This window comes from Mixophyes fleayi, chromosome 4, assembly GCF_038048845.1.
Source record: "Mixophyes fleayi isolate aMixFle1 chromosome 4, aMixFle1.hap1, whole genome shotgun sequence".
Lineage (NCBI taxonomy): Eukaryota > Metazoa > Chordata > Amphibia > Anura > Limnodynastidae > Mixophyes > Mixophyes fleayi.
In genome coordinates this window covers 139737138-139751567 of record NC_134405.1, presented here as the reverse complement: position 1 = coordinate 139751567, position 14430 = coordinate 139737138, and the positions used below count along the sequence as shown (strand labels likewise).

The 14430-nt window shown below is 38.3% G+C and overlaps 1 protein-coding gene across 3 annotated transcripts; it reads right to left on the bottom strand.

Annotated features, from left to right (window-relative positions):
* Positions 1–635: 635 nt before the first annotated feature.
* On the bottom strand, positions 636–11226 carry CALU (calumenin). 3 transcript variants are annotated; one of them, XM_075208501.1, is made up of 7 exons: positions 11135–11226; positions 8903–9140; positions 6569–6762; positions 3908–4074; positions 2988–3048; positions 2596–2795; positions 636–2157 (listed from the first exon to the last, which is right to left on the bottom strand). In XM_075208501.1, exons 2-7 carry the CDS (start codon positions 9121–9123, stop codon positions 2053–2055), a joined length of 948 nt encoding a protein of 315 aa, XP_075064602.1. In that variant the 5' UTR covers positions 9124–9140; positions 11135–11226; the 3' UTR covers positions 636–2052. The 3 variants fall into 3 exon arrangements, with proteins under 3 accessions (XP_075064602.1, XP_075064604.1, XP_075064605.1); XM_075208503.1 differs by lacking the exon at positions 6569–6762 and adding an exon at positions 6323–6516; XM_075208504.1 differs by having other exon boundaries at positions 11089–11160.
* Positions 11227–14430: the final 3204 nt, after the last annotated feature.

Sequence of the window (14430 nt, the reverse complement as noted above, 5' to 3'; positions counted from 1 at the left end):
AGGTACATTCATACGAGGATAAAGTGCAAGGTATTGTCTATGTTTTAACTATCATTATTTTTTCAACATCTATGTATGAGCCCTAGATTTCCATGCATCAAATGGTAAATGCTTAGTGTTCGGTGGACAGAAGATTGACAAGATACCATTTTCACAGTATTTAAGATCAAAGGAAGGCAAGCTGGGCCTATCCAGCTGTTGTGGAATTACAATTTCAGTAACTCCATATTACCAGCCAAACAGAGGAGATTTTGGGAGCTACTTTTTCATTTTGACAAGTACATAGAGGAGAGATGGACATACATAACATTTTATATGCGCTTTCAAACTGTTTTCCTGTCATCGGGTCAAAAGTAGAATGCAGGAGAGACAGATTAAATGATGCTCATGTGTATACACAACAAAGTGCAACAAATGAGAAAAGACACAATTTACAGAACACAATGTAAAGCTACATGTTCATCTTGGAAGATAAATCAAACTGAAAACAATCTTGCTTACAATTCAGAATACACAGGATAGTATGAAAGCACATTAGAGAAATGGAAAGTGTATATGAAAGTAAAACTAGAAACCTATCTGGTTAATATTTATGATTAAATCATTTAGTCCAAAATCATAAATCGACAAAGAGAGAGTATTTGAAATGATTTTAATTGCAAGTCATGTGTACAGCTGTTTTTATCCCCAAGGAGGTATGATCATAGAGGGTCGGGATGAGACTTGTGATGAGCATTCAAACTGAACGATTGTAAATATAGAAGAATGTCCAAAATAGAAGCAGCATTCCCTGCAAACTTAACTGCATCATCCATTCGCATGAGAATGGAAGGGGGGGGGGGGGGGGGGGGTAGGGCGGTGGACAAACTATGGTAGTGATGATCAATATAAATGTTGCAATTTTCATGATATAAGTGAATGAGCCCTAAAATTCCAAATTACCTATTGTGTAGTAAAAAACATTGATAGTGACTACAAATTTTTTTTTAGTTAGGGCTGTTTAATTTTCACTGCAAATTTTTAAAAACATTTTAATATTTTTATTTCCTTTCCATTCTTTCTAGTGTAATTAACGCATACATGTTATTTAAAACAAAGTAGTTGCAAGAGATTACTTCATCTCCATCAAAAATAACACTGGCATAAGGGGGTTAACTAGATCTACTTTGTACAAGACAACTTATAAAAATATACATAGAGAACTTTAAAAAAACAAAAAGGGACAAAAAGTCCCTGCATCATCTTGCTAGATTGGTGGACTTATTCACCATTTAACCATCTCACTGCAGGAGATAATGCAACACCAGTACTCTGCAGAGGTTATAAAACAGTTTATGAAATGAACAAGGGGAATAATACTGCGCCAGTTCTGGCTTTGTAAACTGTAGATAAGTCTATAGGCCATTCAGTAACATACAAAACGTAAAAGAAAAAAAGGCAACAAATGCCTCTAAGAGACCTTTAAAAACCTCACAGAACACCGTGACCAGTAAAGATGAAGCAATGTAGATAGATATCAATTCACTGTTAACGCCCTGGGGTTGCTCTGAGCCGCAAAGGCAGCATATATCTCTTCTCTCCAACAGCTAGAATGTCCCACATCCTTTAGTTCTTTTAAAAGTATTTTACATTATGTTTACAAACATAAAAGTGGTATACCAACCGGGCACCATGGGACTCACAACACACATTTCCATAAATCGAGGTGTTCATTATACTATGGGGCAATGATAACCAGCAAAGTGGAACAATTATAGGTTTTAAACACTGCATATTTAACCCAGGACTAAAACAAACAAAAGGCCAGAAAAATAAATGGAAAATAGTGTTGTTGCCATTATGAAGTAGAATTTAGAGAGAAATGTCTACGTGGCTTCCGAAGGGTATTCAGAGCAATGTTTACACATGTCGTCCTCTCTTGTGTATCAGAAAGTCAGTTTACAATAAATTATTTTTGTTCCGAGCTATATTCTTGCTCCACCTGCTGAAGTCCTACCAAAAAGGCAGGGAACCTTGTGGTCATTGACGTGAAGGCAGAGTCACTTTTTATATTCAAAATTCATCATGCCTGACCAGTGCCTCTCCGAAGTCTGTAGCTTGGCTACCCACGAATAAGTCGTATTTATCCACTATCTCTTCTCGAGTCAGTTTACCATCCTGAGAGAAAGAGAAGACATAGCTATGACAGTGGTGATGTATATATCTCCCAAATGCACCCTTTGTACACATTTTGTCATTTCAGGCTTTAAAGGACACTTAAATATGTTTATGTAGCTTTAAGTAGTAAACAATTGGCAATAATATTACCAACTTGCAGGCAGACAACAGAAATGAAAATGCCAGGGGGCTTTTTAAAGATAAGTCTGTGTCAGGCAAGAACTAATATAGTACTTATTAGTACTGGAGCATAATCAGGGTAAAGCAATTCATCACAGAACACATCAAGTAATAAGTGTAAATATTTACTTAAATTACAGTTTATTTCCATTCTACAAATTAAAAATTTAGGTGTATTTAGTCTACTGGAACCAAAAGATAAGTATACTGAAGCCCATTTCCTTTTCATCTCAGTTTTATTTTTTTTACAGTGGTTACCTTGTTTTGGTCAGATTCATAAACAAGATGGCGAGCCTCAGCTTCAGCATGGTCATAGTCAGAGGGTAGAATCCAATCTTTTGTCTCCTCTTTGTCCATTTTGCCATCATGGTTCTTATCTCTAAACTCAACAAACTGTTCTCTCTCAGTCCTCACCCACTCTGGCTCATCAGCATCACCATCGTGACTGTACATATCGCCTGTGGGTAGCACATTGTTAATCAACAAGAGGCATTATCGCAAAGTTGTACACAAAACCTCTAAAGAAATAGGACAACATGAAAACTGACCTGGCCCTGATAGTACAAAAATGTTCCAAAATATCTGGTTAATGTCAATTGTATATTACATATGGTCTACACTTCTGTGTACAAATGATGAAGACTGCTCACCTATGTACTCTTCCAGGTTAATCACTCCATCTCCATTTTTATCAATATCTTCCATTGTTTCCTGTGCATTTGGATATTTAACAAGAAAAAAAAAAGAAAAAAAAAAAGTACATGAGATGGGCAGTTAGATTTTTCTTTTATTACACATGGTCAAGATCATGAGGGCAAATCATGTGGCCTAAACCACAAAACAATTTGAACTTCTCATAAACTAGTAGGGTAAATAGAATACATGTGTAGGGAAGGGCTAGGAACGTGTTCCCATTTACCCAACATCAGCACACCACACTGGGAGGAAAACAGACTGCTCCCATAAAGGATGGGCCACATAGCCCCTGGGTTCAGCTATCTGGTGGGTAACAATTGAGTACTGACTTGTAATAATGTAAAGCCTTGAGCCAAAGAGGAAACCCTGCATTTCATCTTCCAGGTGGTGCAAAATGTTGAAGGAGAAGAGAAGGAAGCCAGCAATCTTGGGATGCAAGTTGTGTAGAGAAAGGAAACATCAAAATCTTAGGGGGCAGGAAGTAGGTTAGACCCTAAAGCCATTGTTATTGAGTTTAGTAGGCTGGGCGCCCAATGTCCCAGTATAGAGTGTGGTAGATCATGTTTAAGTTTATGTTCAATGTACTAAAATTCCCATTAGTTATTAAAGGAAGAGCCAGTGTTAGTTAACTCACGAGTTATTGTTTATACTATGGGTAATACAGCATCCTGTCTTTCCTGTGTTTAGAAAGTAGTCAAGACCTAGCCAAGGACAACACCAAGAGGACCTATGTAGAGAAGTTGGGACACCAGACAAAAAAATAAATAAAAAATACCACTCTTCTACAGACCTCTGAGACAATATTATATACACACACTGATTTACTGTACAGATATAGTGTGTAAGTATCCTACCATAGCCACATGTTACTCACTAGCACAACAATGTCCTTCATGTAATCATACTCCTCAGGATGCAGGAATGCTGTGAACTCTTCTTTTGTGGCAATGAGATCACCGTCACTATCAGCCATCTTAAATCGTCGCTCATCTCGAACCATCATTTGTTTGTAGTTAAAACTGTTGTCAGGATCTGGGTCATCTGGTACAGATAAAGAGAGAATTACAGTCCTTCGTCTCATATATAATGAGCTTATAAGGTTCATTTTTATTATTCCATAAAAGCAATACATTTTCCTAGGACATGATGAAGTTCATCTGAATGGCCATTCATTTTATACAACACAAGATCTTAAATGAGAAACAGTATGTTTATCGCAAATTAAGTTTAGCCTGGCTATCCACTACTAAGTTTGCCATCTATAAAATCAAAGTTGAGATTCCCAGCCCAAAGCAGATAACAATGAATTCTAAAGCAAGGCAGTGGTGTAATGCACACTCCCTGTGTATTCTGTAGAGTTGAAATATTACCATCGATCGCATAAGTTCTAAAATTTATCCTCATAAAACTCCAACTGGCCATGTGTTGAGAATTTTGCAATAAAGAATAACAGTAAAGGAAAATCTTTATTGATGGTCCAATATTTGGATCATGCTAGATGGCCATATTCAGGGAGACAAAGTAACAAACACCAACATAAATTCAATAATGGACACCAGTGGAAGAGGGAAATCATAGTACATCAGGGAGCGAATCCTGTCAATCAGTGTGGTTAGGAGGGCCAGACATGTGAGTTGGTAACACAATGTAAACAAAGTAATATAAAGTTTAAAAAAAACTAACATGACCATCTTCACAATCAAGTACATGGTTTAGGGAATTATAGAAAAATGATACACTCCTTATAAAATAGATTGAATTCATGCCAGCAAGGAAAGGATCTGGTGAATAACATTTTTTTATATATGTATAAGCACATAGTGCCTGGTACATAGGTCTATAGTATTCAGAGAGTGTAAAAAGAACAAAATGGTGTCAGGAGTGCACATTTAAAAAGTAATAATTCCAGTACATTTTTAGTGGCCTGCTTTTCATAGGAAGTGGTTCACAGGATACAAATCAAGCAACAGGTGTGATCTGTATTAATGTTCATATTTAAAATGGTTGTTGATCTGTCAGGTTGCAATACTATCTGTTCTTTAGGTCTATTAAATTAAATACTAACTCTCTAGTGTTCACTGTAATATGCTTATTCCATGACACCTACTGTACTTGAATTTTAAACAAAAAGTGTTAGTTCAATAACTTTAAAGATAGAAAAGCTAATGGGAAAACCCTACTTGTATGTAGTATAGTTGTATTAAGCTATATTTCTAGATAAAACAAGAAATGCAACCTTATCTCCCTTTTCATTTCATTTGAACTGTTTATATCAGTCAACTGAATTGCCCATGAACTACGATTGAAATCATCATGCCAAAACAGAAACAAACCCCCCCAAAAAAACTGGTTTGTGTTTTATGTCCCAAAGGGACCATAAACCACCAATACTGTTAACACTGAGGCAGCAACCAAAAGGATATAGCCTTCCTGGGGAATACCTCCCCTAAAATAGCTGTACTCTTTTCAATACAAATGGTTGCATCCAACCTGATGATGCCTCAGCCATACAAACACCATCCGGAAGAGACAATTCCTCCAATGGCACGACTGTATACAAAAGGCAGCATTCAATCAGCATGTCTTAAATAACAAAGTAGTTTCAAAAATGGGGAGGAATAGGGAGGTATTCAGCAGTGAGGGAGCATTCTATTGGCTGCCGCATTGCATGATAACAATGCTAATTTTTTGGGTATGCCAGGAAGGAGGAATTTTTTTTATTTCAATTTTGCCAAGAGTTCCAATAAAAAAAAAAATATATATATATATATATATATATATATATATATATATATATATATATAATACAGCAGCATATACTGGGATAATTTCACCTTCTAATTCTGATATCAATGTTTTCTTAAATATAACCCAATTTAATAAAAGGAAACACTTCAAATGCACATAATACACCAATATATAAACCCCTTCAAGTATATGTTACTACTGTTTAAAGGACAATTATAATAACTTATCTCTGATGAAGGTGAACAGTGTTTAGAAGCAGGATACGTTCCACAGGGTTTGTATGGACATAACACTTATGTAGTCAGCATTGATAAGAGAAAAGAACCTTCTCAAATAGTATAATTGAACTGGATCAATCAATTATATAAGCTAAATGTGAGAGTTGCATGCAGTACTTAAATTCATTTTTATGTGTAATTTGTTTTAGGAAGAGTGAACGAGTGCTGCCCTACCTACTACAATTGCTTTTTCATGATAATTTCCTTTTATATTGTCAGCCTAGGCACTGTACCTGTCAAGTTTCACTTCCCCACTCCCTTACCCAGGTAAGTGCCATAGGTGACATTCCTGTACTCTTCCCATGATATGAGTCCATCCTGGTTCATGTCAAACTCCTGCCACTGGCGCTCCACGTTGTCGTACACATATCTCCTTTGGGCTTTCTTGATCCATGCCGTCAGCTCCCCCTCCGTCACAAACCCATCCTTATCCAAGTCTATTTTACTTACAATGAGTCTACAAAGAAAAGATGGTACGAATGAAGGTGTGGCAAAGAAAAAGCACCTACCGAGAATGTAACCATAGGTGGCATTTTTATATTCCTCCCACGACACCAGGTTGTCCCCATTGAGATCGTGGCCCTTCCACTGTCGCTCTACGTCCTCATAAATCCACCTCTTCTGCGCATATTTTATCCAATCCCTTAGCTCTTCGACTGTTACAAGACCATCCTTGTCTGCGTCTATCTTACCCACAATCTTTCTGTGGGGCCATGATGGCACCCAGCAGGAAAAGAAAAAGGTAAAATGTTAGAGGGAATCAGAATGGGACAGATGATAGCACAGTGAGGAAGTACATTTGCATGCAAGTTTTGATGGATAGGACCATGCTAAAAGAGAAATTCTATTGTGATGCTGGCTAGAGTTTGGTATGATGGCCTGACTAGTAAGCATTCAGTGTTATAAGTTAGACAAGTCTAAAAGCCAACTTTAACTTTGAACGCATTTAGGAAAAGAATGTGCACCGAGATATCTGAACTATGAAAGCATGATAGGAAGCCTCTTTCAAATTTTAAATATTGGGGTATTGATACCTATAGTCCCTAATATTTGTCCATAAATGTTTTGTCTATTAAATGGAGAAAGTGATGGAAATTGAGCAAACCACTAGCTATAGGAGGGCATGAGGAGGTGTTTGATTGTCACTGATGCAAATATGTTATGGTGTTGGAAGAAGGGGAAAAAGGAGTAAAAGATTGTGATAAGTCTGTAAGATAAGATAGACCTCAAGGACATCTTGAGTTTGCTTACCACGTCCCACGTTTAATTAGGAATACTTTGGTGGCTCGAACTAAACATTCACAAATATCACTGTGATAAAATACTAAAAATGTGAAAGAAAAAAAACAAAAAAACACACCACACATTTTGGTACAGGCAATGATTTATCAAAAAATAATAAAAATAAATAATCAGAAAGCCATTTAACAAAAATTAATTTTTCCTCCACTATAGTATTTTGTCTGTTTATTACTCACTACAAAATGTAACTTCCTGTGATATATACATAATAGCCACTCTTTATACCTTATTTATAAAGGAAACAATATTGTTACACACCAAGTGCTATGACAGTAGTCTGATTTGAGTGAGGCGTAGGCCAATTTCAGCAGCGTATCTGGTTTTTCACACTGCCTATGCTGAGATAGTGAACGTATGCAACTGCGGCTATTCAGACCTGCGACTTTTTGGCATTAACTATTTCTTACTCTTAAAGAGGCATGACGGGGGAGGGAAGGGGTGCTGTAACGTGTGCAGTAAGGAGCGGCCTCCAGCAACTGCGTATGGATCCAGACTGGAACATAGTCAATATATAGCTCAAAAAGCTGTCTTATTTGTGGGTGGTCTGGGGCCGATGTAACTAGCAAACAACTTGGAATTAGAAGTTTTCGAATGATTTGCAGGCACTTATTGAGACTTTAGTAGTTGTTCAGTCATAGATTAGGATTTGTACTCATGTCGGGAAGTAGTTTCTGCTGTATCAGCTAGGGTATTCGTTTAAATCAGTGGTTCCCAAACTGGGTGCCGCGGCCAGGGCCGGTGGTAAGCAAGGCAGGGGACTACTTGGTAACTATTTTGGCTTAGGGGTGCCTTGAAAAAATGATGGAGACCCTAAGGGTGCCTCAAACTAAATAAGTTTGGGATCCACTGGTTTAAATTATGCTTCATAGCAATTGGGTTCATAACCTGGACACATCTTCAACTCTGAATACAGCGTATTCACACACGCAAATTTTTCGACTGCAAGATACACTTACACTCCACTCTGATTCATGCCCTTAAAAGTCTCCTCGTAGGTTGAATCTTAGGGGGCCATTTAATTTAGCACAAGGCCTCATAAGAGCATTGCACGATATGCGGCTGCAACTATGTCAGGTATTACTGTAAAAAATTTATGATGATCAAGCGGCAATCAGAGATATTTTAGGTAAAGAACATCAAGCAGAATCTCATTACGAGAAGCTCTGACAGGACTGGAATTGAACCTCCCCCCCCCCCTTTTTTTTTTTTTCAATGAAAATGCACATAGCAGTATAAACATTGTATTTCTTAGAGGGGTCAAATTAGCCAGATAATATCTCTTCAGAAATAACAATTTACATTTTAACTGCAGGGCATGATGTTTCTTTTTCCTTTGTATTTTAATAAAGGGGACAAATACCCCAAAACAATTTACTATAAGCATGGTGAACAATCCACATTATTACTGCATTTTAACACTGTGCTTCCTGGACAGCACTGTATATGTCAATGTAAGTTTTTACATTTAGAAGTCTTTCAATTGCAATGTAAAGAAATAAACCCTGGCAGCAGGGAAACAGCAGTGAACTCAGTGGCCATACCCAAGCCTCTCTTTGCTCTCTTCCGGTGTCAGCTGATCAAATGTTTTCGCATCCTCTGCTCCCAGGAAGGCATCATGGTCATAGTCAAAGCTCTGGGCATCATCATGCATCTTGTTACTGAGCTGAGGGTCATGGTGAACACGATCTTTCTTCTCGGTAGGTTTGCCAAGAACACAGATTGCACAGAGGCCAAGGCACAACAGGAGGTAACGCTTGCCCATCGCTTTATGAAAGTGACCTAGGCAACAAAAGATTAGAGAAATATATACCTAAAGTTACCTTCAAATTCTAAAAAAAAACCTGGCTGTTTCTTAAATGTTTAATAAATATGACCATAAGAGATGATAAATTTAGAAAAAACATCCCCTTAACCCTTAGAGGCGGCATGGTGGCACAGTGGTTTATATTGCTGCCTCACTGGCCAGGACCATGGGTTCAATTCCTACCAATGGCCCTATCTTTGTGGAGTTTGTATGTTCTCTCTGTGTTTGCATGGGTTTCCTCCCACACAATCCAAAATTATACAGGCAAGTTTATTAGTTTCTGACAAAATGGTTCCTAGTGTCGGTAGGGAATTTAGGGACCAATATATCAAAGACTGTAGCCCTTAAATCCTGTAAAAACTAAGTATCTTATCCAATATGTCTGATGTTCAGTACGTTTGCACTTGAAACAGCCATCCATATAGTTCTCTACAGGGATCGTGAAATGTAGCAATTTAACGAAGCTAAGCTTTTTCATAGCTTGTCTCTGTTGCGATCATCATCTGAAGATGGACTTAGCTGCACTTACCTATAAGCTAGTATATCTCCAGTCAGAGAGGGTTCCTCTAGCTGTGCATTCACAATGAATAGGTCAGGACAGAACCCATAAGTATAGACTTTTACTGGAGTCATCAGCAATTGCAAAAGCATTCTCTGTGGTATACAGCCTTCTCACGATCATAAGAGATGCATTTTTGGAGCAACTTATTGCCGCAAAAAGCATCAATAAGGGATGCTGATTAATGGGCAAAATTTGTGGTAATTAATAAGACTCCTTAGACTGTAAACACTATCGAGGCAGAGACTAATGTGACTGATTCCATAGAAGATCAGCAAATAGTTGTCTCACACTCTACAACAATGAAAGAGCTTTGAGTTCTATCAGGAGAAAGGTGTTATATTAATGATAATTAGAACACTGATTAATGAAATGTTATAACTGCAATCAGTATTTAAATAGTACAGTTCTGCTTGAGTGGAAATGATTCAGGGTATGAGTGAAGAAGCCAACCAAAAATTGACAACATGAAGCATGATCTCCGATCTGACATGTAATTACCATCATTAAACAAATGCCTTTAGGGTACCAATAAAAAAACACAACAGGTGAGCTGTGAGATATACAGTACGTGAAAACACTGTCCAAGCCTGATAGCTCTAATTGGAGAACATTGAGCTGTCATCCTAGAGACCTCCCTCAATCTTCATCCTTACAGTTCTCCTGCTGTTCTGTCCAGAGGAATTCAGCATGAGGAAGAACAATAGTGGGCAGGATTTAATGCTCTCCTGGGTCAGCAGGGTATAGTGCACCATGATGTGCTTTTGTTGTTTAATACAGAGGACCTGTAATAAAGATCTTTTATCTGCTTTTAGATATTATACTACTACGTTGTCTTTTCTACAGCTCCAAAATATAGAGAAATACAAGATTTAACATTTCAGAAATCAGAAAATTTGTGAAGACCACTACCAAACTCCCACCAATGTTATCTAGAAGAAATACTACTACAATTGAAGACTGAGTACTGTCTGGAATTCTGAAACATGAAGATAGAAATTCCCAGCTACATGTTTACTCTCAACAAGATCGAATAAATAGAAGGGTCGAAATGCAGATTAATACATAGATACAAAATAAATACAGTCAACATATATTAATATGTTTTACCTTCAGAGAGTGTAAAATCAACCGATCTACAGGGAGACCTTAATAATAATGTCTCTCACCGAGTGGAATATGTGAAACCAGTACAAGAGCCCAGTGACCACTCACAAGTAGCAACAGAAAGCATTTAGTACAGATAGTTTTGTAAAGATCTTATGAACCGCAGGTGATATTGTACAAAGTGGGAACCTCTTATCTATAACTGGACATAAACAATGTAAAACATAACAAACACAGATTATATACACCCAGCTCACAATATTAGAATATAAGCCATCTATTAGCCAGCGCCGCTCCCGTTACCTTAGCTGTACCCAGAGCTCCGCCCGACCTGCCCTCACACGCCGACACCGGAAGCAGCAGCTTTCCATGGAGGGAGCGGCTTCCTGCGCCAACGTTGCCGTGGTCCGCTCTGCTCATTGGAGGAAGACTAGATGGGGGGCGGGTCATGCTGTGCGGTTGGTTGGAGAGCGCCACGTCCACACGGGAGCGCGCAGTGATGTAGTCTGGGTGCGGGCACTCTTGTGTAGCGGGAAATTCGTGACACTGCTGTGTGTATTGTCTGACTGACTCCCATTGTTCGCAGCTTCACTTCCCAGCCTAGGGCATGTCTCATGACATCTCCTTTCTGATAAGCTGCTGAGCAAAGCAACAAGTTTTCCGCAAAGAACATTTCTTTTAATAGTGGGGATATTTTTCAGAAGTAGTGCTTATGGGAATGCTGCTATAACTCAGACATCAGGCATTTGCTTTCATTTTGAACTGTTACAGAAAACAGAATGTGATTGGAAGCTATGGGACATTGGTGCACATTTTGTAATATCCTCTATGTGTCTAGTGGGTGAATCTGCCCACCACTGTAGGGATTGTCATGTCAAGTTAAAAGCATCATTTATGGTTTAAGCTTGTACAACTTGTTAAGTACAACACCCAAAATGTTATGTTCCTATCATATTCTGCTACATTTATATATAAAAGTATTAAACGATAATGGGCCTGAATCATTAAGAAAAGTGAAGCAAAAAAAAAAAAGGAGTAACTTTGCACCTTGTCAAAACCATTTTGCATTGGAGGGCATAGGCAAACCAAGGGGGTTTTCTAGTGCCTGGAAACCCCCCTCCAAACCCAGGGCACTGTATAATTGAGGTGGCTGGATCCTGCCCCGGCTCTGCTTGAACAGGGAAAGCTGCGTGCACCTAACAGTACTGTACGTAGCAATGCCTATGTATATTATGGGGATAGTAAGAGTTGGAGAGCAGCCAAGCACCCATGCATGCTTTTCACACCCATGGCGGCGTGGTGTGGGGACAGATTTATAGTTGTGGTCGGACAGTGTTGGCTAACCTGTGACACTCCAGGTGTTGTGGAACTAGGGACTTGTAGTTTCACAACACCTGGAGTGTCACAGGTTAGCCAACACTGGCATAGGGCATGTCCTAAATCAACTTTAAATGTCAGTGTAAAAATGAAGCTATCAAGTATTTGTGTGCTCATGTTTTTGCCTTGCTTTCCTAAATTAATCAGGCCCAATATGTTGTGTGGCAGTGCAAATGTAAATTAGTATATTACTGTAAAAATAAAATAACATACAATAGAAACCTAGAATGTTATGGCAGAAAAAAAAACACATGTACATCTAGTCTGCTCTTATTTTTGTGTGTGTGTTTTTTAAAATATTTTCTATCTGACACCCCAGGGTCCATTTCCTCTGTTATTGAAATTACCTCAGTATTCATTCAGCTTTTGAATTTTTGTGTTCCACATACATTTTATATTTTGGGTATTAAATTTAAGATTCTGTTACCTCTAAATCACTTTGCGTTAGTTTTACCCCTTCTGGGGTGTCAACCCTATTACAAATCTTTGCCATTTTCAAAAATGGCACACCTTTCCTTGTAGATCACAAATAATATCACTAATAAATACAATAAGCAAAACAGGACTTGGGGGAGATCCCTGAGGTTCTTTGCTGGTTACCTGCTCTTCCTCTGAGTTTACACCATTGACTACAAGATTCTTCTGTGCTTTAGTCAAACCTTTCTCCATTCCACTATCTTTAAGTCAGTTTCAGATCTATTGCGAGATCAAACAAGCTTCATAAGCGTCTGGCATCCGCCCAAGTCAACTTCCTATTAGATTCCAAATCAAAACTATCCTCTCAAGAGGAAGGAGAGATTCCAAGAGACTCAAGGTGCTGGTGTTTGCAGTGTCACAAGTCCTCAATAGCCAGGATCCACATCCACTTGTTCAAAAGGAAAAAAGCACACCGTTTACGTTTCGTTCATCCTGTAGCTGCCAGAACTCTTGGGTAAGTCTTTGCAGATGCCAGATAGAAGGTTTCTAGTTCTGTGGATGTTTCAGTTCAACTACCCCTTTTCCAAAGAAGATACATGTAAATGGGAGGTCCCACCTAGGGGTAAATGTATGAACCTCCGGATTCTTCAACTCTGGCGAGTTCAGCGTCTCCAGCGCTTAAATTTAAAGCGGCGCTGCCTTGTAAAGGGAGACTTCCCTTTACAAGGCAGCGCCGCTTTAAATTTATGCGCTGAAGACGCTGAACTCGCCGGAGTTGAAGAATCCGGAGGTTCATACATTTACCCCCTAGAGTGGAAGCCCCCATTGCCTGTCTTGCTAAATCCACCATTATTCCTATTCTGAATACTGCTTACATGAAGGACAGCATGGATAGGAAATGTGATGAAATTTTTAAAACTGTTTTTGTCTCAGCAGACACATCGCTCAGACCCATTCTAGCGGCTGCTTGGGTAAATAAAGTTGTAGAAAAGTGGGCTGAGCAGAAGATTGAGGGCATACAATCTGGAACACTCAGATCAGAATTGTTGCTTAGTGGACCATTTAAAGGAAGCATCAGAGTATTTAGGAAATGCAGTCCTTGGTGATTGAATTGCTTGTCCACCTTAGCCTAGTCTTCATTAATCAGATCCTTCACCACTTGATTAGCAGAAAAAACACCTCTTTCTGGTCTTGATTTAAAAAAATTAATCTACAACAAGACATTGTGGAACCTTATCTAAATAAATTTGTAAGCATGCACTAGCAAAATTCCCCATTTGTTCAAATTAAGCACCTCCCTCTTTCTGAAACCATCATGCTATTAATGTAATGTGGTATCTATTGTAATTTGGGTGTTACTGGCAATTCTCACATACGTTCTTTCACCATTCTCCCCTTATCAGATAAAGAGGACGAGAGGACCAAACACTACTCTTGCACACAAGTCCATTAAATTTATAAAGCAGCCCTGAACTGACCAGATGATGACTAACTTTGTGCATATTTGTAAAAGGTGAACATAGAAGGAATATCCAGCCTTGTCACAGTAAATGTAACGTGTTTAGCTATATGTTGTCTATTCAGATATCTGTTTAATGTGCAGTTGTGTGTAGATGACAGGTACTCTTTAAAATAAAACGCCTGCTGCATTGCCACCAAACACTTCTTCCAATGCTTATTTATTAGACATTTACATACACAATCTGTGTTATATAGTATTTCCAAGCAACATGAATATTAACTATAAAATGTATACAATATTTTACACATTTTAAATGGCTAAATATTTGTTATGAAACTTTTAT

Bases quoted from the DNA above. Each gene is read 5' to 3' on its own strand.
- CALU (XM_075208501.1), bottom strand. From the start codon at position 9,123: ATGGGCAAGCGTTACCTCCTGTTGTGCCTTGGCCTCTGTGCAATCTGT. The intron at 3,049-3,907 runs GTGAGTAACATG...CCAAATGCACAG, and splicing joins TGAAGGACATTGTTGTGCTA to GAAACAATGGAAGATATTGA. The intron at 2,796-2,987 runs GTGAGCAGTCTT...TGCTACCCACAG, and splicing joins TAACCTGGAAGAGTACATAG to GCGATATGTACAGTCACGAT.